The sequence below is a fragment of the Oncorhynchus clarkii genome, chromosome 13, assembly GCF_045791955.1.
Source record: "Oncorhynchus clarkii lewisi isolate Uvic-CL-2024 chromosome 13, UVic_Ocla_1.0, whole genome shotgun sequence".
Taxonomy (NCBI): Eukaryota; Metazoa; Chordata; class Actinopteri; order Salmoniformes; family Salmonidae; genus Oncorhynchus; species Oncorhynchus clarkii.
In genome coordinates, this window is record NC_092159.1 from 22982762 (window position 1) to 23006962 (window position 24201).

General features: G+C 44.2%; 1 protein-coding gene across 5 annotated transcripts in view; it reads right to left on the bottom strand.

The window, feature by feature from the left end:
* LOC139423839 (endonuclease V-like) overlaps window positions 1–24201 on the bottom strand; it is a 50013-nt gene that overhangs the window by 4575 nt on the left and 21237 nt on the right. Inside the window, exon 8 of one of the 5 annotated variants that reach the window (XM_071175478.1) lies at window positions 14469–14543. The exons of 1 other annotated variant lie outside the window; for it this stretch is intronic. In XM_071175478.1, the coding sequence (XP_071031579.1) occupies window positions 14484–14543 (60 nt within the window). In that variant the 3' untranslated portion in view covers window positions 14469–14483. 3 more of the 5 variants (XM_071175477.1, XM_071175476.1, XM_071175480.1) reach the window with 3 other exon arrangements.

The window sequence follows — 24201 nt, forward strand, 5'->3', positions numbered from 1 at the left end:
CTCCCACACATAAACCCCCAAGACACACTCACAATCCCCCCTGCACATAAACACACACACCGCCACACAAACACACCGTATCATACTGCTGGAGTCAGCACATTTTCACCACAGTAAATGAGGTGCTGTTTATCCATGCTCAGACATTACCAGACTATACAGCAGGCTGGGCCTGGGCTGCATCCTGCATTACAAATATGAGACGCCACACACACGCACACCCCCCAGAAACATTTGCAATATTTTCCCATTTCCTCTGCAGGTAGTCAGGCAGTCAGGGCGGGCGACGGTTCATCTCTGCCCTTCAGTATTAATAATCTCCCAGTCACACCTCACCTCTTTGGGGGATGAATCATGTTGTATGGGGCCTGCTGGGGTGAGGGGGAATACGGTGATGCACGACATGATGGCTGGCCTTTGTGCAGGGGAGGAATGGGGAGAGGAAGAGGGGAGAGTGGGGGAAAGGCCATGGCCCAGAGATCTCTATTTCCATGGCACATACTGGATATGCCCTCATACACACACACAAGCAGGTACACGCACACAAAACGTCACACCCATACACACAGTCAGCGACTGATTGGATGACTGAGCAGAAGGTAGTACGTGTCCATGCAACACTGTTGAACATTGCCGATGGTATTGCATCACCACCTGGGTCCTTTCATTTTAATCCAATCAAAACCTTGTATACAAAACACCTGAGACACTTAAGGTCCCAGACACCGAAACGGGGAGTGATTTTGAAAATATGCAACAAGGAACCAGCTTGGTCTGTTGATCTCAATTTCACTTCACTTTCATAATTTGTTTTGGTCACAGACCGTTTCCGTGCTGAGGGAGTTGTATAATGATGTTTTGAGTGGAGTTTCACCGTACATGTTTTCCCAGTAAACATATTGAACAAGCTATGCCCTCATTTCTCCTGCTGTCCCTGTAATAAACACTTGAGCTCAATAACAACTAGCTGGACTGATCACGACCAAGGTAAAGGATTCATTCATACAACTAGATACGCATTGTAATATAATAAGTGCTCAGGGGAAATGGGGTGCACACCTAAGTGTCATCAAAATAGCTAGAAGTGGTGTGTTTGTGCGGGTGTTGTGAATACGGTGGTGTGCCGTTTACAGCTTCGCTTCTGTGTGTGTACTGTGTGTGTACTGTGTGTGTGTGTGTGTGTGTGTGTATATAATAATCATTATGTGTGTGCGCCCTGGGACTGGTCTGACGCTGTGCGACGCTAACTGTGACATGATTGATGAAGAGGTGGCGGTGTGACAAGAACAACTGGGCTCTCTGCATCCGGCCCCGGACTACAGTACTGCCACGCTCTCCACACACACCCTCCTCCAGCTGTCCCCGTGGGACCACGCTCTCTCACTGAGTGTGTGAATCTGTGTGTAAGAGCGTGGGTGGGTGTGTGTGTGTATGTGTGTGTTAATGTCCTTTTATCGTTGCAAGGGTAGCGAGGAGATGCTAGATGCATAACACTGAACAGGGACAAGCGGAGTTAAGGTGTTCAGCTCTAGTGCTTGATGCGTTTGAGTTTAGCTTTAGCGTTGTTCACTCAGAATGATGCTTATGAAGTTGTTCAAGGTGAGCGGAGTACGAGACCGAGAGAGAGAGGGAAAACAGAGAGAGAGAGAGAGAGAGAGAGAGAGAGAGAGAGAGAGAGAGAGAGAGAGAGAGAGAGAGAGAGAGAGAAAACAGAGAGAGAGAGAGGGGGAGAGAGAGGGAAAAACAGAGAGAGAGATAGTGAGAAGGATTGAAAGCGTCGGGAGAAGGCGAAAGACAGCAGGGACAGAAAGACGAGTGAAAGAGAGCTAGGCAGGAGGGCAGGAACAAAAGGGCAGAGAGAGATGAAGAAAAGCTATGTGCAAGAGTAGAAGGAGAGCTCTGCTCAGTGCGGCTGTTTGAAGCGGCCTGTCTGACATGAAAGCGCTGGGCTCTGTGACCCTGGAGGGCATCATATTACATTACAGCAGCAGGAGAGAGGGAGAGTGTAATAAAATGATAGAGAGGGGAAGAGTGACAGAGTGGAAGAGAGAGAGATAGAGAGAGAGGAGAGTGAGAGAGAGAGAGAGAGGAGAGTGAGAGGGGAAGAGAGGGAGGGGGGGCGAGAGAGAGAGTGAGAGGTGAAGAGAGAGAGAGATAGTGCGTGAGAGAGAGAGGGGAAGAAAGAAAGGTAGAGAAAAAAGAAACAAAGATACAATGAATCCTACTGCACTAAACACAGACTTCAAAAGACTTCAATGGCTAGCCACAACACACATTCACATTGACATACACACACTAATACATTACAAGCGAGTCTGTGGGCACACATTACGAGGGATCCAGTGGTACCCCATAGATGAACCTATCAGTCTATCCAAACAGATCTGATTCACTATGATTTAGCGCACAGATTCACCACCATTATTTGTAGTAAATGAGTTTGGGAGGAGATATTGTGGTTGTGTTTCTATGGAGGCTCATGGCCATTGGGCCAGACTGAGGGATGGGCTCACAGTGGGCGGAAGAGGGGTGGAGGGAGGGAGAGAGTGTTACCGGCACCGTGAATCATAGTGTTGGTGTAAGCAGGTGTATTTAAAAACACACACACACGAATACAGAGGCAAAGGCACACACACATACATGATCATAGTAGATTGTAACTCACCATTTGGCACGGGGCACGGGTGAGGAGGTCATCTACCTACTGATATCTCTGTCTCTTCACAGCATCAGTTCAGTGGATGGTGTCGAACACCTCTGACTCAACACCATACAAGGGGAGTGAGACCAGGAGAGTGAGCAGATCATCGCGTTGATTTTTATGACTGACTGTCCTCACTCGTGATTTCCTGTGGGGTTGCACGCCAGTTGATGCGTATAGCAGCCGGTGGATGCATAAGCATGCGAGTGGATTTACGAACGTGTGTAGGAAGTGCGTACCTTTGGGTATCTGTTTCTGTGTGTGTTTGTGATAATAGCCGCGAGTGATGTTCTGGTTGGTTGGTTGTGGCGAGGCACTGTAAAGCGCCAGGGTGTAAATGACTATTTGATGCTCTCTCAAGGCACATCCATATTCATCTGTTGTCAGGGAAGTCTGATTAACAGCCTCCCCGCACACACACACACACAACTGGCTCAATCATTCATATCCATGGACAAACACTCTCTCGCACGCAGGCACACACACGTACAGCACACACTCTGCCAGTAAATACTGAGGGCAATGAAGACGGGCAGTCACTACTGGTAGCTCAGAGCTCACTACCCTAAATGGCTACATATCCTCAACGGCTAGTTAGTAGATACAATTTAGCATTTAAATCTCTCTAATCCCCAAATCAGCAAGCAAAACGGATTTGATTTCTGAAAGTGTAAACTGCGACGACGGAAGGAAGGCCCGAGAGATGCTAATGGAACGTGTGCCGATATTCGGAGCGACACAGACACCCGTAGGAGTTGGCGATAGACAGAAAAACGATGAGCTGCAATTTGTTTTGGAACGTGGTTTTGTTGTGTCTTTATGGAGTAGAATATTTCAAACGAGGGTTCAACACTAAAGAAGAAAAGACAACACAGCTAATTCGGAATCATACTGTATGGTAGCATAATCGCTAACACTAAGGCCCACTGTACGGTAGTAGCATCATCGCTAACATTGAGGCACACTGCATGGTAGCATCATCGCTAACACAGAGGCACACTGCATGGTAGCATCATCGCTAACACTGAGGCACACTGTGTGGTAGCATCATCGCTAATACAGAGGCACACTGCATGGTAGCATCATCGCTAACACTGAGGCACACTGTATAGTAGCATCATCGCTAACACAGAGGTTCACTGTATGGTAGCAAAATCGCTAACAATGAGGCACACTGTATAATAGTATAATCTCTAACACTGAGGCACACTGCATGGTAGCATACTCGCTAACACTGAGGCACACTCATGGTAACATAATCACTAACACTGAGCAATACTGTATGGTAGCATCATCGCTAACACTGAGGCAGACTGTATGGTAGCATCATCGCTAACACTGAGGCATACCGTATGGTAGCATAATCGCTAATGGTAGAACACGCTGAGCCAATACAGTAACTAAACCTGCACTGTAGCTTACTGAAGAGACTAAGTGACTGAAATCAAAAGGAATGACTGGACCTCACAGTCAGTTCCTCTCAGCCTAATGTAAAATCTAAAAACGCATCCCATGATGCATCTCCTCTCCCATCTCAAGGCTGATTCGTCCTTATTGCAACAGATCGGTCTGTATTGATTTGCCCATAGAAGCACCATTGATTTTCCATTTTAGAGCAAGGTATGGGTATTTGTGCTCGCAGTGGAAGGAGAGGCAGAGGCAGGCGTTGGCACTTTGCACCCGAACAGAGTCAGAGAGTAAAGTCAAGGGAGGAGGTAAAGTCGGTTTTCTTAAAAGACAAATAAGGCCATCCATCTCAGATGTTCACCTGTGTCAGCTCATCTCTGCCAAGGCATCTATCAATAACAGCTCTCTGGACTGCTGATCAGAACTGTTGACTGTTGTTTTATTTTAGATGAACAGTAGGGCATGAAAGTTCAGCTGCAAACAGCTGTGTATAAAACTCTGTTAGAACTTCTGGAATCTTGATTTTCTCCTTTTGGGTGAAAACCTACAGGAACTTTTGCCAACTCTAAACTATGGCTGACCTTCTCTGGCTTCTGACCCAAGGTGCCTCTTCCTCTCTCCTCTGGAATGGACAGAACCAGAAGGAAAGGTCAACTCCTAAAAGGTACAGTGGCTTGCAAAAGTATTCACCCCCTTGGCATTTTTCCAATTTTGTTGCCTTACAACCTGGAATTAAAATATATTTTGGGGGGGGTTGTATCATTTGATTTACACAAATGATGCAAAACAAGAAATAAGACAAAAAACAGAAAACTTGAGCGTGCATAACTATACCCCCCCCCCCCCCCCTTTGCAGCAAATATAGCAGCAAATCTCTTGGGGTATGTCTCTATAAGCTTGGCACATCTAGCCACTGGGATTTTTGCCCATTCTTCAAGGCAAAACTGCTCCAGCTCCTTCAAGTTGGAGGGTTCTGCTGTTGTACAGCAATCTTTAAGTCATACCACAGTTTCTCAATTGGATTGAGGTCTGGGCTTTGACTAGGCCATTCCAAGACATTTAAATGTTTCCTCTTAAACCACTCGAGGGTTGCTTTAGCAGTAGGCTTAGGGTCATTGTCCTGCTGGAAGGTGAACCTCCGTCCCAGTCTCAAATCTCTGGAAGACTGAAACAGGTTTCCCTTAAGAATTTCCCTGTATTTAGCACCATCCATCATTCCTGCAATTCTAACCAGTTTTCCAGTCCCTGCCGATGAAAAACATCCCCACAGCAAGATGCTGCCACCACCATGCTTCACTGCGGGGATGGTTTTCTCGGGGTGATGAGAGGTGTTGGGCTTGAGCCAGACAGAGCGTTTTCCTTGATGGCCCAAAAAATACATTTTAGTCTCATCTGACCAGAGTACCTTCTTCCATATGTTTGGGGAGTCTCCCACATGCCTTTTGGCGAACACCAAATGTGTTTGCTTATTTTTTTCTTTAAGCAATGGCTTTTTTCTGGCCACTCTTCTGTAAAGCCCAGCTCTGTGGAGTGTATGGCTTTAAGTGGTCCTAAGGACAGATACCCCAATCTCCGCTGTGGAGCTTTGCAGCTCCTTCGGGGTTATCTTTGGTCTCTTTGTTGCCTCTATAATTAATGCCCTCCTTGCCTGGTCTGTGAGTTTTGGTGAGCGGCCCTCTCTTGGCAGGTTTGTTGTGGTGCCATATTCATTTAATTTTCTTTTTCTTTCAGTTTCAGGATTTTTTTATAACTCAACCTTAATCTGTACTTCTCCACAACTTTGTCCATGACCTGTTTGGAGAGCTCCTTGGTCTTCATGGTGCAGGTTGCTTGGTGGTGCCCCTTGCAATTCTCGGGCCGACTCTTTTCTCTGTATATATCAATGATGTTGCTCTTGCTGCGGGCGATTCCCTGATCCACCTCTACGCAGACGACACCATTCTATATACTTCCGGCCCGTCCTTGGACACTGTGCTATCTAACCTCCAAACGAGCTTCAATGCCATACAACACTCCTTCCGTGGCCTGCTCTTAAACGCTAGTAAAACCAAATGCATGCTTTTCAACCGTTCGCTGCCTGCACCCGCACGCCTGACTAGCATCACCACCCTGGATGGTTCCGACCTTGAATATGTGGACATCTATAAGTACCTAGGTGTCTGGCTAGACTGTAAACTCTCCTTCCAGACTCATATCAAACATCTCCAATCGAAAATCAAATCTAGAGTCGGCTTTCTATTCCGCAACAAAGCCTCCTTCACTCACGCCGCCAAACTTACCCTAGTAAAACTGACTATCCTACCGATCCTCGACCTTCGGCGACGTCATCTACAAAATAGCTTCCAATACTCTACTCAGCAAACTGGATGCAGTCTATCACAGTGCCATCCATTTTGTCACTAAAGCACCTTATACCACCCACCACTGCGACCTGTATGCTCTAGTCGGCTGGCCCTCGCTACATATTCGTCGCCAGACCCACTGGTTCCAGGTCATCTACAAGTCCATGCTAGGTAAAGCTCCGCCTTATCTCAGTTCACTGGTCACGATGGCAACACCCACCCGTAGCACGCGCTCCAGCAGGCGTATCTCACTGATCATCCCTAAAGCCAACACCTCATTTGGCCGCCTTTCGTTCCAGTTCTCTGCTGCCTGTGACTGGAACGAATTGCAAAAATCGCTGAAGTTGGAGACTTTTATCTCCCTCACCAACTTCAAACATCTGCTATCTGAGCAGCTAACCGATCGCTGCAGCTGTACATAGTCTATCGGTAAATAGCCCACCCAATTTTACCTACCTCATCCCCATACTGTTTTTATTTATTTACTTTTCTGCTCTTTTGCACACCAATATCTCCACCTGTACATGACCATCTGATAATTTATCACTCCAGTGTTAATCTGCAAAATTGTAATTATTTGCCTACCTCCTCATGCCTTTTGCACACAATGTATATAGACTCTCTTTTTTTCTACTGTGTTATTGACTTGTTAATTGTTTACTCCATGTGTAACTCTGTGTTGTTGTCTGTTCACACTGCTATGCTTTATCTTGGCCAGGTCGCAGTTGTAAATGAGAACTTGTTCTCAACTAGCCTACCTGTTTAAATAAAGGTGAAATAAAAATGTTTTTTTTTTAAATTAGTGGTGTTGCAGACTCTGGGGCCTTTCAGAACATGTGTGTATATACTGAGATCATGTGACACTTAGTTAAATAAAATCCATCTGTGTTCAATCTAATTATGTGACTTCTGAAGGTAATTGATTGCACCAGATCTTATTTAGGGGCTTCATAGAAAAGTGGGTGAATACATATGCATGCACCACTTTTCAGTTAAAAAAAAAAAAAAAAAGTTTTTTGAAACAAGTCATTTTTTTCATTTCACTTTGAATATTTTGTGTTTGTCCGTTACATTAAATCCGAATAAAATCTATTTAAATTACATGTTGTAATGCAACAAAATAGGAAGACCATCAAGGGGATTAATACTATTGCAGGGCACTGTACATCATTGGAGAGGATAACAGTGGGGAAAGACAGAGGGAGGTCGTGTCAAAGGACAATAGGCTGAATTGGAACGCATGCCGACACCGTAGACTTGTGTGCAGGAGACCGTGGCATTACCTCTACACCAGCCAGGCCACAATGGACATTCACTAACTCTCAACATGAAGAAAAGCAACCCCAATCTGGGAAAATTATTTGTGAGATTTAAACAAGTTCTTTTTTTTAAACCCAAATTCAAGCAGATGCCTATTGGGCTGCATTGAGTTGTGTTGGCGCACCAGCTAGCTGGAAACAGGCAAAACATCTGTTGGAGTCCTTGATACATTTTAGTTTGAAGAGTGAACACACAAGCTATGGGGTGTCACGATTATTTTACACTTGCTGAGTAAACTTTTTCATGCTCAGTGCCAGTGGCTTTCTGTGTTTTGATGTATGTGTGTGTGAGAGTGTGTTGACCTTGAACTGATACAAAATCAGCTATTGTCAACAATTCAGAGGAATGCAACAACATTTAGTCTTTTCATTTATTTCTCTCTCACTTCTATACTTCCTTTGCACACACCGATTCCCTCAGTTCCCCTTCCCATCTGTTCAAAAACACTTTTTCTCTACGCTTGTCTCTCCTTACTGTTCCACGCCTTACTTTGACATTTTAGTCATTTAGCAGACTCTTATACAGAGCGACTTACAGGAGCAATTAGGGTTAAGTGCCTTGATCAAGGGCGCACACAGGCAGATTTTTCACCTAGTTGTCTCAGGGATTCAAACCAGTGTCCTTCGGTTACTGGCCCAACGCCCTTTAACTGCTAGACTACCTGCCACTCCTCTTCTCTTACATTCCTCTGCTCTCTCTCTATCCATCTCTCATTCCTGGGGGCTCAGCGATTGTTCTGGTTATCGTGGGACGGGTTGTGAGAAAGGAGGCAGGTGGCAACGATTTATCAACAATTGAGGTTCGCGCAGTGCGGTGGTGTTCTGGGGGAAAGAAGGAGGAGGAAGGGAAAAGAAGGGATGACAGGGTTTTTCATTCCTGAGGCCAAGCTTGATGAAACGATTGAGGATCCACTCTGCCGCATCAAACAAACAGGTAGATACTAGATTGGGGGGTCTCCTCCCGCTGATTTGCCTGGCATCGGCTTCTCTCCCCTTACACCCCCCACCCATCCCTCATCCCTGATTCCCCCGCCTCTCCAGGTTGCGGTACAAAATGCTCATCTCCCTCCCTCTCTTTTTATTCACTGTGTTTCGCCTCTGTCTATACGGATGGAAATGGATGACAGAGTAGCAGTAGAAAAAGGCAAGAGATGGATAGTTGGAAAGATGGACAACTCTCCCTCCCTCCCCATCTCTCTCTTTTTGTGTCTTTGATTGCGCAGTCCCAGTGCGTGTTGGGGGAAGAGCGGCATGGAGGCAGGCGCCGGGTATCCTGCCAACTCTCTCTCTGTCTGCCAGAAAAGGCCCAGATGCCTGCTGCTGCCTCTGGCACACTGTGCTACTCTAGTCTATACTCACTGGGCCTCAGAGAGAGGGAGGGGTGGGAAAGAGAAGGGGAGGGGGGGGATGAGGAGTTAAAGGCAAGAAAAAGAAAGAGGAGATATTAGAGAAATGTAAGTGAGGACAGCAGGTAAGATAAAAAGACACAGAGATTCAGGATAAACAAAAGAAGGATGAGAGAGAGAGGAAATGAGAGAGGATGAGAGTATCCTTCAGGGTATTCCTATTCTGAGATCAAACTCCCTCATCATGTCTTCAGCTTCAACATCAAAAGGAACACTCACCTTTTGCCCTTATCAAACAAGCACAATAACATTTGTGTAACTGCCAGGATTTGAACCCTGTTCTCCCACGGGAGAAGCTAACGTCTTGACCTTTGGACATTTCCTTTTGGCCTGCTGGCTGACACTGATTTTGAAGTCGAAGGCAGGGCTACCCATCACATGACCATGACTGACTCAAGTCCGCTACACTTGCACACACACGCATAAACACGCACACACTTTTCTTGTCTAATTAAAAGGTTTGTTGTCACTGAACAATATTTTATTTGTGCATCTGAATCCCTGGGGACATTTAAAGTCAGCCTATATACCATTATGCTGGTGTTTAATCATTAAAGGTCCAATGCAGCAGTTTGTATCTCAATATCAAATCATTTTCTAGATAACAATTTAAAAAATAAAAAATAAACAAAAATAGCTTCTTATCAAAAAGCAATTTCTCAAGCAAAAATGTTGTTAGAACTGTCTGAGTGGGAAACTGAAAATTAGCTGTTATTGGCAGAGAGATTTGGAACTCCCTTTCTTATTGGTCTATTAACAATTTTACCACCTGGTGATGTCACCATGGCAGGACAACACTCCATCCCACAAAAACAGTCAAAACTTTTCTGCCGATCTTTTCAAACAGCTCTTACACTAAAAGGGCATGATCATAATTTCACAGTATTTTTCTAACCTCAAAGTGTGGAAATATATATAAAAACACAGGAAAATCACAATCACAGGCCTTTAAATAATCCAAAAGAATCCCTACTTTCACAAAGAAGTTTTCTTATTAATTAGTTGTCCTCCTCCCTGCCGAGTCTATTCATCTCCACAACATTTCCCTGACATTTTGGAGATCAGTGGGAAAGGGCATCAGTGTGTATATCAGCATGAACCTAATTGAAAACTTCAACTCCTATTCATTTAATTTATTTTAACCTGGCGTCCCCAGTTTTTGGTTAGGATTGAGGGGTGGGTGGGGTAATGGAGGAGGATAGAGGGAAATGATTGGTTAAGAAATCACAGCATTGGGCAGCATCCATCAGTCATGGGAGGGAAGAGCTGTACAGGTCTGTGAGGGACTAGCTGTAACGTTACCGTGGTGATCAATGAGGATAAATACAAGAGAAAGGTGTTCTTCGCCTCGGATGGTCACATGATCAGAAAATACTCACTCTTGTTCGTAAAAGTTGAAATATATCAGGTATGAATGCACACACACACACACACACACACACACACACACACACACACACCTCAAACCACTACAAGAGCTCTTCTCAATCTGCATTGATTCCTGTACTCCATTTCTCCCTTGCTCCTCAGCCTCCTCATCCCCGTCTCCATTCCTGTCGTTCCTCTCCTCCCTTCAGATCCCTTCATCTCCTCCCCTGCTGATCCATCTTTCATCCCGTCCTCTTTCTCTGTCAGGTTCCTATTGCTTTCCTGCCAAGCTTTCTCTCCCTCCAGCATGAGTCAGTGAGAGAGGTGCTCATTCCCTTTGCCCTGCAGGGGGCTATGAGGGGGTTGTGAGAGACAACAGGTGGGCTCACAGTCCAGAGGCTAACAGAGGAATGGATACTCCAGCTCTACCCAGTGGTCCAGGGGATGATAGGCTCTGGGTATCTAACAGAGGAGCACAAGAGATATCCATTTTCTGTAATGGGATTCCATTGAGATAGAGACTGTGGACTTCAAGGGAGACTGGTTATGAGAAGGGAGCACAACGATTCTCTGCCTAACCACTAGAAGAAACAGTGGAATGCAATCGTAGAAGTATCCATTTTCGATTTTCTTTAATGATCTTTTATCCAAACCTGGAGATCCTATTGAGATAAATCAAGCACAATGATCCTTTGACTAAACTCTATAAGACTACAGTGCGGGGTTAGGCAATCGTACCAAGTATTTAAAAGCCTGCGCATATACTGGCACTTGCAGAGTAAGATTACCCCCCCCCCCCATTTGTAGAGAAATGGCATGGGATAAACTTAACAAGACAGAGGCCACCTCATGCACGCACTGACGAATAATGTAACAGGAAGACAGAAACCCTAGCCATATGGCCACTACTAGAAACCACTACTGATTCATGACGCACCATCCTCCCCATTTTCCCGTTACCCACCATGTCGGCGACAGTAGCATACTGTAAGGTTAAGAGGGGTTGAGAGCACACTCCAGCCCTCATTAGAACAGTACCAGAACCAGCATCGCCAGAATATCTGCCCTGCATAGCTCATCCACAAAGCTTTTTAAGTGGAAGGGAGTGAGGGGAGGTTTTAAAGGGGAAGGGAGATAAGGGAGTTAAAGCCTGGAGATTGAGAGGGGCAGCCTTGCTCACTCGGCAAAAACCTTCCTGTCACTTTCCCCTTTGTTGAGAGAATGATCAAAAGAGGGTGAGAGAGAGCATCGCTCCTGTCCTGGGGGAGTTCAAACGGGGATAACTTTGGAATGCCGGAACATGGGCTGCATTTCAAATGGGTCCGTGCAGTGGATGCATGCATCTCTGTGTGTGTGTGTGTGTGTATGTATGTATTGTGAGAGTAAGCAAGAGTGTGCAAATGTCCTCTCGATGTGCACATCTCTATGTGCATCTGTATGTGTGTGCTCACGCACGTGCGTACTGTACTGTAACTGGGTATGCGAACATCCTTTGCATCCTCATATGACTCTTGAAGCGCTGGAACTTTGATGACTCACTAAAAGGAGGGGATGATGGGGCACTGACTGTTGTTTGAGAGGATGATCTCTGGATCTAAGGCTGCCTTAGCCTTCTGTCCATCCCGAGGAGCTCTCACCACACACCAGTGGCTCCTCACTGAGGAGGATCATCCTCCTCAGTGAATTTCATACATAAAAAAATAAAACTATACTAAATATATTCACATCACCAAATAACTGATTAAAATATACTGTTATGCAATGAAGGTCTACAGTAGCCTCAACAGCACTCTGTATGTTAGAACCATAGTCGGAGGACAGCTAGTTTCCGTCCTCCGCTGGGTACACTGACTTCAATACAAAACCTAGGAGGCTCATGGTTCTCAACCCATTCCATAGACTTGCACAGTAATAATGACAACTTCTGGAGGACGTCCTCCAACCTATCAGAGCTCTTGCAGTACTAACTAATATCTTCTCCATCCAATCAAAGGATCAGAGAATGAATCTAGTACTGAAAGCATAAACTACTGCAGTGCATAAAATGGGGTGAGTAGTTGACTCAAAGAGAGAGAAAGACAACAGTTAAACAGTTTTGAACACATTATCTTGTTAAAAAATTAAGGAGAAGCAGCAGAGGTAGTGCTTGCTATATTTTATTGTATTTTCTTTCTTCTTAGTTTACCTTTTACTTAGCTAATTTAGCCTAGTCAACATCCTGACTCAAACAGTGGAATGCTATTTATGTCAGCTAGTTGGCTAAGGCTATCCAACAATGCAACTCTTCCAAAGTCAAGGTAAGCTTTCGGTTTTGATTATTTATTGCCACCGGGGTTCACCGGTGTAACTGCTAAACCACTTGCTGTACATCAAATCAAATTGTATTTGATTATGTCATATGCGCCTTACAAATAGTCTGGGTAGCCATTTGATTAGCTCTTCAGGAGTCTTATGGCTTGGGGGTAGAAGCTGTTAAGAAGCCTCTTGGACCTAGACTTGGCGCTCCGGTACCGCTTGCCGTGCGGTAGCAGAGAAAACAGTCTATGACTAGGGTGGCTGGAGTCTTTTACGATTTTTAGGGCCTTCCTCTGACACCGCCTGGTATAGAGGTCCTGGATGGCAGGAAGCTTGGCCCTGGTGATGTACTGGGCCGTACGCACTACCCTCTGTAGTGCCTTGCGGTTGAAGGCCGAGCAGTTGCCATACCAGGCAGTGATGCAACCCGTCAGGATGCTCTCGATGGTACAGCTGTAAAATCTATTGAGGATCTGAGGACCCATGCCAAATCTTTTCAGTCTCCTGAGGGGAATAGACTTTGTCGTGCCCTCTTCACGACTGTCTTGGTGTGCTTGGACCATGTTAGTTTGTTGTTGATGTGGACGCCAAGGAACTTGAAGCTCTCAACCTGCTCCACTACAGCCCCGTTGATGAGAATGGGGGTGTGCTCGGTCCTCTTTTTCCTGTAGTCTCTCTCTTTCTCTCTCACTCTCTTCCCCTCTCTCTCTCTCTCCTGTCTCTCGCTCTCACGTTGAGGGAGAGGTTGTTGTCCTTGCACCACATGGTCACACTGTACAATGTGATTGTACACATGGATTGGATTGTGAGTTGATTAACACGTTAGGTCTAGTTTGGAATTATACAATGAGCAAAGTGATGATGCTGTATGTGGCTGCTATGAAAGTGAAGTGTGTGTGGGGGTGATCAGGGTGTATTTATTCCACCGATTCTGTTGCAAAATGTTTCTTAAATGAATGCAAATGGAATGAAGTGGGGAGGGACCTACCTACATTAGTCCAAAATAAACTATTGTTTAAGTTGCAAACTGTTTGGACTAATGATTACACCCCTTATCAGGTAGATGCAGGCAAGAGTGTGCACAGTGGTATTAAATTAGTCACTGTCTGCCACATTAATTACTCAAATTTGTCTCTCCAACCTGTGCACCAACATCCTCTCCCTAATCTTGAACGGCACAAACAGCCACTGCCTCACACCCCTTTTTCTTCCCTCCCTCCATTCCTCCATCCTTCGTTGCTCAACCCCAGGTGGTTCCACTGGCTCACCTCCCACACCTCCCCCTGCAGAGAGGCTGTCCTGGGATCACACTAGTACGTGGAATACCCTCTGTAAGGACATTAAGGGCTCAGCACTGGGCTGGCAGCCTGGCACAGATCCAGAGTGCAGAGAGAGACAGAGAGCGAGAGACAGAGAGAGAAAGACAGGAGAGAGGGGAAGAGAGGAGAGAGAAAGAGAGAGCGAAGAGAGAGAGTCACATCAATACCAGCAATATATCTGTTTGAAATGGGACAGTGCTTTATCTCCCTCCACAGTAGTGGGGACAGCACAAGTGTTAGTATTTGTAAGCCACAGCAAATGCCTGCAATGAGTGCTTTACCTCTGCGTGTCTGTCTGCTGAAACACCTACCAATCTCCTCTATGCTCAGGTGTCTGCAGCAGTTGGGAAGTGGACACGGAGGTACTCTCTGGAGCGCATGTCCGCCTGCAATCCCAAAAAGATAGCAGAGGGGTTAACTTCTGCTGCCGTCAACACCACCAATTAGGCCTCTTGTCTTCCCACTGTCATAAAACTGCACACCTACGTATTCTGCAATATCTCACTGACAATGCAAGATCTCCGTGAATGTTTGAGTTATGACACTACACTTCTCAACTTAGGATCCCCTGTCCTCCCCCGCATAGGATTGGATAAAAGCAGCCTGAAACAAAAAAACAACAAAAACCCATCACAAAGACTTGCTTCATCTCGACATGACAATGCCAACCATTCATCCATCAAATTGTTTAAAACTAATCTAGAACTGTTTATTTGATTTCCAACCTGCCTATGTTCTTGCTACGTGACTCAGTAAGAGTTGTGAATTGTGTGTGTATGAGATTTGTTTGTGCGTGTGTGGTTGTGCTTCAGCTGTAAGTGTATGTGTGTGTTTCTATACGTGTGTGTGTGTATGTGTTTCTATGCGTATGTGTTTCTATACGTGTGTGTGTGTGTATGTGTTTCTATACATGTGTGTGTGTATGTGTTTCTATGCGTATGTGTTTCTATACGTGTGTGTGTGTGTATGTGTTTCTATGCGTATGTGTTTCTATGCGTATGTGTTTCTATATGTGTGTGTGTGTGTGTTTCTATGCGTATGTGTTTCTATACGTGTGTGTGTGTGTGTGTGTGTTTCTATGCGTATGTGTTTCTATACGTGTGTGTGTGTATGTGTTTCTATGCGTATGTGTTTCTATACGTATGTGTTTCTATATGTGTGTGTGTGTGTATGTGTTTCTATGCGTATGTGTTTCTATGCGTATGTGTTTCTATATGTGTGTGTGTGTGTGTTTCTATGCGTATGTGTTTCTATAGGTGTGTGTGTGTGTATGTGTTTCTATGCGTATGTGTTTCTATACGTGTGTGTGTGTGTGTATGTGTTTCTATATGTGTGTGTGTGTTTCTATACGTGTGTGTGTGTGTGTGTTTCTATACGTATGTGTTTCTATATGTGTGTGTGTGTTTCTATGCGTATGTGTTTCTATACGTGTATGTGTTTCTATGCGTATGCGTTTCTATACGTGTATGTGTTTCTATGCGTATGCGTTTCTATACGTATGTGTTTCTATATGTGTGTGTGTGTTTCTATACGTGTGTGTGTGTGTTTCTATACGTGTGTGTGTGTGTATGTGTTTCTATGCGTATGTGTTTCTATACGTATGTGTTTCTATATGTGTGTGTATGTTTCTATGCGTATGTGTTTCTATACGTGTGTGTTTCTATATGTGTGTGTGTGTGTTTCTATGCGTATGTGTTTCTATACGTGTGTGTGTATGTGTTTCTACGCGTATGTGTTTCTATACGTGTGTGTGTGTTTCTACGCGTATGTGTTTCTATACGTGTGTGTGTGTATGTGTTTCTATGCGTATGTGTTTCTATATGTGTGTGTGTGTGTTTCTATGCGTATGTGTTTCTATACGTGTGTGTGTGTGTATGTGTTTCTACGCGTATGTGTTTCTATACGTGTGTGTGTGTATGTGTTTCTATACGTGTGTGTGTGTATGTGTTTCTATACATATGTGTGTGTATGTGTTTCTATACGTGTGTGTGTGTGTGTGTATGTGTTTCTATACGTGTGTGTGTGTATGTGTTTCTATACATATGTGTGTGTATGTGTTTCTATATGTGTGTGTGTGTTTCTATGCGTATGTGTGTGTGTGTGTGTCTATGCGTATGTGTGTGTGTGTGTGTTTCTATGCGTATGTGTGTGTGTGTGTGTTTCTATGCGTATGTGTGTGTGTATGTATGTGTTTCTATACGTATGTGTGTGTATGTTTCTATGCGTATGTGTGTGTGTGTGTTTCTATGCATATGTGTGTGTGTGTTTCTATGCGTATGTGTGTGTGTATGTGTTTCTATACGTATGTGTGTGTATGTGTTTCTATGCCTATGTGTGTGTATGTGTTTCTATGCGCATGTGTGTGTATGTGTTTCTATGCGCATGTGTGTGTATGTGTTTCTATGCGTATGTGTGTGTGTATGTGTTTCTATGCGTATGTGTGTGTGTATGTGTTTCTATGCGTATGTGTGTGTGTATGTGTTTCTAAGCGTATGTGTGTGTGTGTATATGTGTTTCTATGCGTGTGTGTGTGTATATGTGTTTCTATGCGTATGTGTGTGTATATGCGTTTCTATGCGTGTGTATGTGTTTCTATGAGTGTGTGTGTGTGTGTGTATATGTGTTTCTATGCGTATGTGTGTGTATATGCGTTTCTATGCGTGTGTATGTGTTTCTATGAGTGTGTGTGTGTGTGTGTGTGTGTGTGTGTGTATATGTGTTTCTATGCGTATGTGTGCGTTTGTGTGTGTTTGTGCCTTAGCTGTAAGTCATGGATGGTATAAGGTAGATATGAGGATTTAGAATGAAAGGGGGTTTAGAATGTGTTTGGTAATGACTGTGTGGCCTTGGTAAAGCCCTAGTGTCAGTTACTTTAATGAGAACAGTCAGAGTGTGAATTCCACTGGGGATTTTTCTTCTCTGTCTATCAATCAGCAAGGACGTGAGTCACTCCATTTGCAGCTGAAGCCCCTGAATTACCCAGCACCCGCATGAAAACATGTGTAAACACACGCTGGCACATAGACAGACACTGTGCGCACACACACAAAACACTTCACAACCCTGGAGAACACGCACTCCAGCAGATCTTAAAATACCCTTAAAAACTTCACATCACAAAAACACCATAAAAGACCCGTGTTAAACTTAGATACATCTGGAGTCTGCTCCAGTAGCTGTCGGCGTGGCGCGGAGCAAGCATAAATAACAGGTGGGTTCCAACTTACTCATTATCACAACTTCCCATAGCACTCAGCGAAGCACAAGAGACAACACTCGGCTGATTTGTCATTGCTTTGGATGGGAGTGGGAGAGAAAGGAGGGAGCAAAAGAAAAGAAGAGAGAGAGAGAGAGAGAGATGTGGGTGATGCATTGGCGTGTGGTTGACAGAAGGAGAGGTAGAAGGTAGAAAAGGTAGTGCCAACAGAAATGAAGGGGTCTGATTGAAGCTTTGTCCACCAGTCTCCCATTGTCACCCACGGAGCTCTTTTACTGGGAACAGGACTGGCAGGGTGTGGGTGCACAGGTGGACAACTGAGCCGTCACAGCTTAGCTGTGGCACTTGGCAGGTGGCATTGGCGCCATTTCACACAAACATGTACATACGCATGCCTTCACGCACTCACATGCATGCAAACATGTTTACGCACACACACACACACGCGGCACGCACACACTCACTCTCTTTCTCTAACTCTGTGCCCTGGCCTCGTTCCACTGGCCTGAGGCACGGCTTTTGCTCTCCCCCTGCAGCCCTACAGCAGTTTGTCTGGCTACACTATCCCTCTCTTCATCTCTCTCCCTCCAACCCTCTCCCTCTCTTTACTCCTCCAGCTGGACTGGGTTTCTGGTTCAAGCTGAAAATGTCAAACAGAAATAGATTAACATTTAGAAAACCTGAGGGCTTCAACGAGCAGCACCGTTTAATGTTGCAGTAGTATCGCCTCCACCGACGGGAAGAAAGCACACTTACAGAGTGAAATCGTTCAAAGTAACTTATTTTTCTGCAATATTATGAATATGAACTATTTCTGCAATATTTCACAAATATTACAAAATACTAATAACTGGCGATATTTGCTCAGAGATAAAATGCAAGTTGTGCGGAGTGTAGGCTAGTTCAAATCTTTGTAAGACAGTAGCTGGACACACGGTGCACTTGGGCATGATGCACCCAAGTAAATAGTCAACATTTTGAGTCACATCTCCGAGCCTTTGTCAAGAAATCTTACCATATACCCTGATCACCCGCTACAGTAGAACACATGGCATGCACTAAGCACACTAACCACCTTAAGTGAGATGCATTTGTCGCACTCAATCCCCATCCATGATAACACAGCAGGAAGAGGACAGAAGTTAGTGTGATGATTCTGCCGGTGTAATTTCTCATAGTTAGTGTCTAGCCTCTCTCCTGCATTGTGTGTTGTCATTTGTTTCCATAGAGGAGAGGATATCAAATGTACTGGATACAAGACCTGGATTCAAATACTATTTGAAATCATTTCAAAACTGGGCTTGATTGAGCTTGCCTGGCTCAATGGACCAATAGTATAGTTAGTCCAAGAAAATAATTCCCGCCCATCTGACACTCCAGGCAGGCTTCAAACAAACGCTCAAAGTATTTGAAAGATTTCAAATAGTGTTTGAACCCAGGTCTGCAGTAGACAATGTGTTTGAACCTAGGTCTGCAGTAGACTGAATGTGTTTAGGTTTGAACCCAGGTCTGCATGTGCTTGGGTTTGAAATAGAGGTCGACCGATTTATCGGAATGGCCGATTAATTAGGACCGATTTCAAGTTTTCATAACAATCGGAAATCTGTATTTTTGGGCGCCAAATTTGCCGATTTTTCTTCTTCTTTTTATACCTTTATTTTACTAGGCAAGTCAGTTAAGAACACATTCTTATTTTCAATGACGGCCTAGGGACGGTGGGTTAACTGCCTTGTTCAGGGGCAGAACGACAGATTTTCACCTTGTCAGCTCGGGGGATTCAATCTTGCAACCTTAGTTAACTAGTTCAACGCTATAACCACCTGCCTCTCGTAGCACTCCACAAGGAGACTGCCTGTTACACGAATGCAGTAGAAGCCAAGGTAAGTTGCTAGCTAGCATTAAACTTATATTATAAAAAACAATCAATCAATCATAATCACTAGTTATAACTACACATGGTTGATGATATTACTAGTTTATCTAGCGTGTCCTGCGTTGCATATAATCGATGCAACGCTGGGGGATGATTTAACAAAAGCGCATTTGTGAAAAAAAGCACAATCGTTGGACGACTGTACCTAACTATAAACACCAATGCCTTTCTTAAAATCAATACACAGAAGTATATATTTTTAAACCTGCATATTTAGCTAAAAGAAATCCAAGTTAGCAGGCAATAATAACCAGGTGAAATTGTGTCACTTCTCTTGAGTTCATTGCACGCAGAGTCAGGGTATATGCAACAGTTTGGGCAGCCTGGCTCATTGCGAACTAATTTGCCAGAATTTTACGTAATTATGACATAACATTGAAGGTTGTGCAATGTAACAAGAATATTTAGACTTAGGGATGCCACCCGTTAGATAAAATACCGAACCGTTCCGTAATTCACTGAAATAATAAACGTTTTGTTTTTCGTAATGATAGTTTCCGGATTCGACCATATTAATGACCAAAGGCTCGTATTTCTGTGTGTTATGTTATAATTAAGTCTATGAGCAGTCTGACTGAGCGATGGTAAGCTCTTCGCAAGCACAGCGCTGTTTATGACTTCAAGCCTATCAGCCTAATGGCTGGTGTAACCGATGTGAAATGGCTAGCTAGTTAGCGGGGTGCGCGCTAATAGTGTTTCAAACGTTTAACTCGCTCTGAGACTTAAGAGTAGTTGTTCCCCTTGCTCTGCAAGGGCCGCGGCTTTTGTGGAGCGATGGGTAACGCTGCTTCGAGTGTGGCTGTTGTCGATGTGTTCCTGGTTCGAGCCCAGGTAGGGGTAAGGAGAGGGACAGAAGCTATACTGTTACACTGGCAATACTATAGTGCCTATAAGAACACCCAATAGTCAAAGGTATATGAAATACAAATGGTATAGAGAGAAATAGTCCTATAAATACTATATTAACTACAACCTAAAACCTCTTACCTTGGAATATTGAAGTCTCATGTTAAAAGGAACCACCAACTTTCATATGTTCTCATGTTCTGAGCAAGGAACAACACTTTTACTTTCTTCTCCAACACTTTGTTTTTGCATTATTTATTTGAACATGTTTCATTATTTATTTGAGGCTAATTTTTATTGATGTATTATATTAAGTTAAAATAAGTGTTCATTCAGTATTGTTGTAAATTAAATTGGCCGATTAATCGGTATCGGCTTTTTTTTTGGTCCTCCAATAATCGGTATCGACCTCTAGTTTGAACCCAGGTCTCCAGTATACTGAATGTATTTGGGTTTGAACACAGGTTTGCAGTAGATTGAATGTGTTTGGGATTGAACCCAGGTCTCCAGTAGACTGAATGTATTTGAGTTTGAACCCATGTCTGCAGTACTGCATGTGTTTGGGTTTGAATCCAGGCCTGCAGTAGACTGAATGTGTTTGGGTTTGTTTTGGGTGGGTCGGTGTTGTTAATGTGTCAGTGTCAACAGACAGAAACACAAAGCTCTGTGGGGTTGAATTATTCAAAGGAGAGGATAGGGGAGAGATGGGGGGTGGGAGAGAGAGAGTGAGGAAAGGACAGCATGAGATTGGAAGGGGGAGAGAAAGAGAGAGAGAGAAATGGAGAGAGACAGACAGATGCTGAGAAATGTGACAGGCATGCACTCCCTCCCCCCCCCATCTGTAAGCGGTCCGTGTGTGTAGCTGCTGCGGCAGGAATAGAGAGACGCCCACAAAACACACAACACAGATTAAAGCCTTTCCTTTAAACAAACACAGAAGCCAGAGTCTCAGCGGGGACACCGGCACACAAAACTACCATCAGCATCCCTACCTCTGTCTACAAGGACCCACCACGGCCCACCGCTAACGCTACCTCCAAGAATCGCTCATATTGAAAATCCATTTGTTACGGCAACCAGCTGGGGAGCAGCAGTGCTTTAGCATTTCCTGTTGATTCAGATGCAGAGCAGAGTAATGGATGAGTATCTCAGCTCAGGGCTCTCAGGGCTGCGGGAAACACAATGTTACAGGGCAGGTGTGATGAGCAGAGCAGATATACAGTTGAAGTCGGAAGTTTACATACACCTTAGCCAAATACATTTAAATTAAGTTTTTCACAATTCCTGACATTTAATCCTAGTAAAAATGCCTCGTTTTAGGACAGTTAGGATCACCACTTTATTTTAAGAATGTGAAATGTCAGAATAATAGTAGAGAGGATGATTTATTTCAGTTTAAATGTTTTTCATCACATGTGGGTCAGAAGTTTACATACACTCAATTAGTATTTGGTAGCATTGCCTTTAAATTGCTTAGCTTGGGTCAAATGTTTCAGGTGGCCTACTACAGGCTTCCCACAATAAGTTGCGTGAATTTTGGCCCATCCCTCCTGACAGAGCTGGTGTAACTGAGTCAGGTTTGTAGGCCTCCTTGTTCGTACACGCTTTTTCAGTTCTGCCCACAAATTTTTTATAGGATTGAGGTCAGGGATTTGTGATGGCCACTCCAATACATTGACTTTGTTGTCCTTAAGCAATTTTGCCACAACTTTGGAATTATAATTGGGGTCATTCTCCATTTGGAAGACCGATTTGCGACCAAGCTTTAACTTCCTGACTGAGGTCTTGAGATGTTGCTTCAATATATCCACATAATTTTCCTACCTCATGATGCCATCTATTTTGTGAAGTGCACCAGTCCCTCCTGCAGCAAAGCACCCCCACAACATGATGCTGCCACCCCTGTGCTTCACGGCTGGGATGGTGTTCTTCGGCTTGCAAGTCCCCCCCTTATTCCTCCAAACATAACAATGGTCATTACGACCAAACAGTTCTATTTTTGTTTCATCAGACCAGAGAACATTTATCCAAAAAGTACGATCTTTGTCCCCATGTGCAGTTGCAAACTGTAGTCTGGCTTTTTTTAATGGTGGTTTTGGAACAGTGGCTTCTTCCTTGCTGAGCAACCTTTCAGGTTATGTTGATATAGGACTCGTTTTACTGTGGATATAGATACTTTTGTACCCGTTTCCTCCAGCATCTTCACAAGGTCCTTTGCTGTTGTTCTGGGATAGATTTGCATAGTGTCCCATAGTGTTATACTTGCGTACTATTGTTTGTACAGATGAACGTGGTACCTTCAGGTGTTTGGAAATTGCTCCCAAGGATGAACCAGACTTGTGGAGGTCTTGGCTGAATTCTTTTGATTTTCCCATGATGTCAAGCAAAAAGGTACTGAGTTTGAGGGTAGGCATTGAAATACATCCACATGTACACCTCCAATTGACTCAAATGATGACAATTATCTTATCAGAAGCTTCTAAAGCCATGACACAATTTTCTGGAATTTTCCAAGCTGTTTAAAGGCACAGTCAACTTAGTGTATACTTAGTGTTAAACAAGAAATTTGTGGAGTGGTTGAAAAACAAGTTTTAATGACTCCAACCTAATTTTAATGACTCCAACCTAAGTGTATGTAAACTTCCGATTTCAACTGTAGGCATGGAGTTATGGTAGAACTAGAATGGCCACCTAGAGCGGCGCTCCTACTGTAGTTGTGGACTCCTACCAGAATCATGACATTTATCCTGCAGAAGCAGGATTTACATAAAAAAATATTGCCTTTCGAATAGAACGACTATTTCACTAGAGAAGCAAGGATGTGTTTGTTTTAGGCGTTTTTCACCAGTCTATCCTTTTAAAGTTGTACCCTGTCTGCAGGACTTTTAAAGTTGTTACCCTGTCTGCAGGACTTTGTTACCCTGTCTGCAGGACTTTTAACGTTGTTACCCTGTCTGCAGGACTTTTAACGTTGTTACCCTGTCTGCAGGACTTTTAATGTTGTTACCCTGTCTGCAGGACTTTTAACGTTGTTACCCTGTCTGCAGGACTTTTAAAGTTGTTACCCTGTCTGCAGGACTTTTAACGTTGTTACCCTGTCTGCAGGACTTTTAAAGTTGTTACCCTGTCTGCAGGACTTTTAACGTTGTTACCCTGTCTGCAGGACTTTTAACGTTGTTACCCTGTCTGTAGGACTTTTAACGTTGTTACCCTGTCTGCAGGACTTTTAAAGTTGTTACCCTGTCTGTAGGACTTTTAAAGTTGTTACCCTGTCTGCAGGACTTTTACAGTTGTTACACTGTCTGTAGGACTTTTAACGTTGTTACCCTGTCTGCAGGACTTTTAAAGTTGTTACACTGTCTGTAGGACTTTTAACGTTGTTACCCTGTCTGCAGGACTATTAACGTTGTTACCCTGTCTGCAGGACTTTTAACGTTGTTACCCTGTCTGCAGGACTTTTAAAGTTGTTACCCTGTCTGCAGGACTTTTAACGTTGTTACCCTGTCTGCAGGACTTTTAAAGTTGTTACCCTGTCTGCAGGACTTTTAACGTTGTTACCCTGTCTGCAGGACTTTTAACGTTGTTACCCTGTCTGCAGGACTTTTAAAGTTGTTACCCTGTCTGCAGGACTTTGTGTGATACTGACATCATTGTGCTTTGTCTGGTCAACAATTCACCCCTTTGGGTACAATAAAGCTTACTAAATTGAATTGATTACTACTACTAGCCCTAACTGATTGGCAATGGTCAGTACCACAAGACTGGTGCTGTTCATGAGCTGCAGTAATCAACTTCACTGGTGAGCCCTCCTAGTCCTTCCTCCCTAAAGGAAAGAGACCAAAGTAGTAGAGTAGACTGGTGTTATGGCTCTAGCATTGGTTCCTTGTTGTCCATGAACAACATCGCGTCTTCCTGTCAGTATGGATTTCTGCTGTCCGGAGATCATTACCAGCCAAGCGGACGTGGACGTAGATACACACACAAGGCCGACACACACACAGGGTCCACTGGGAGTGTGTGAATGGTGCGGAGGCCTGCCTGGCCTCCC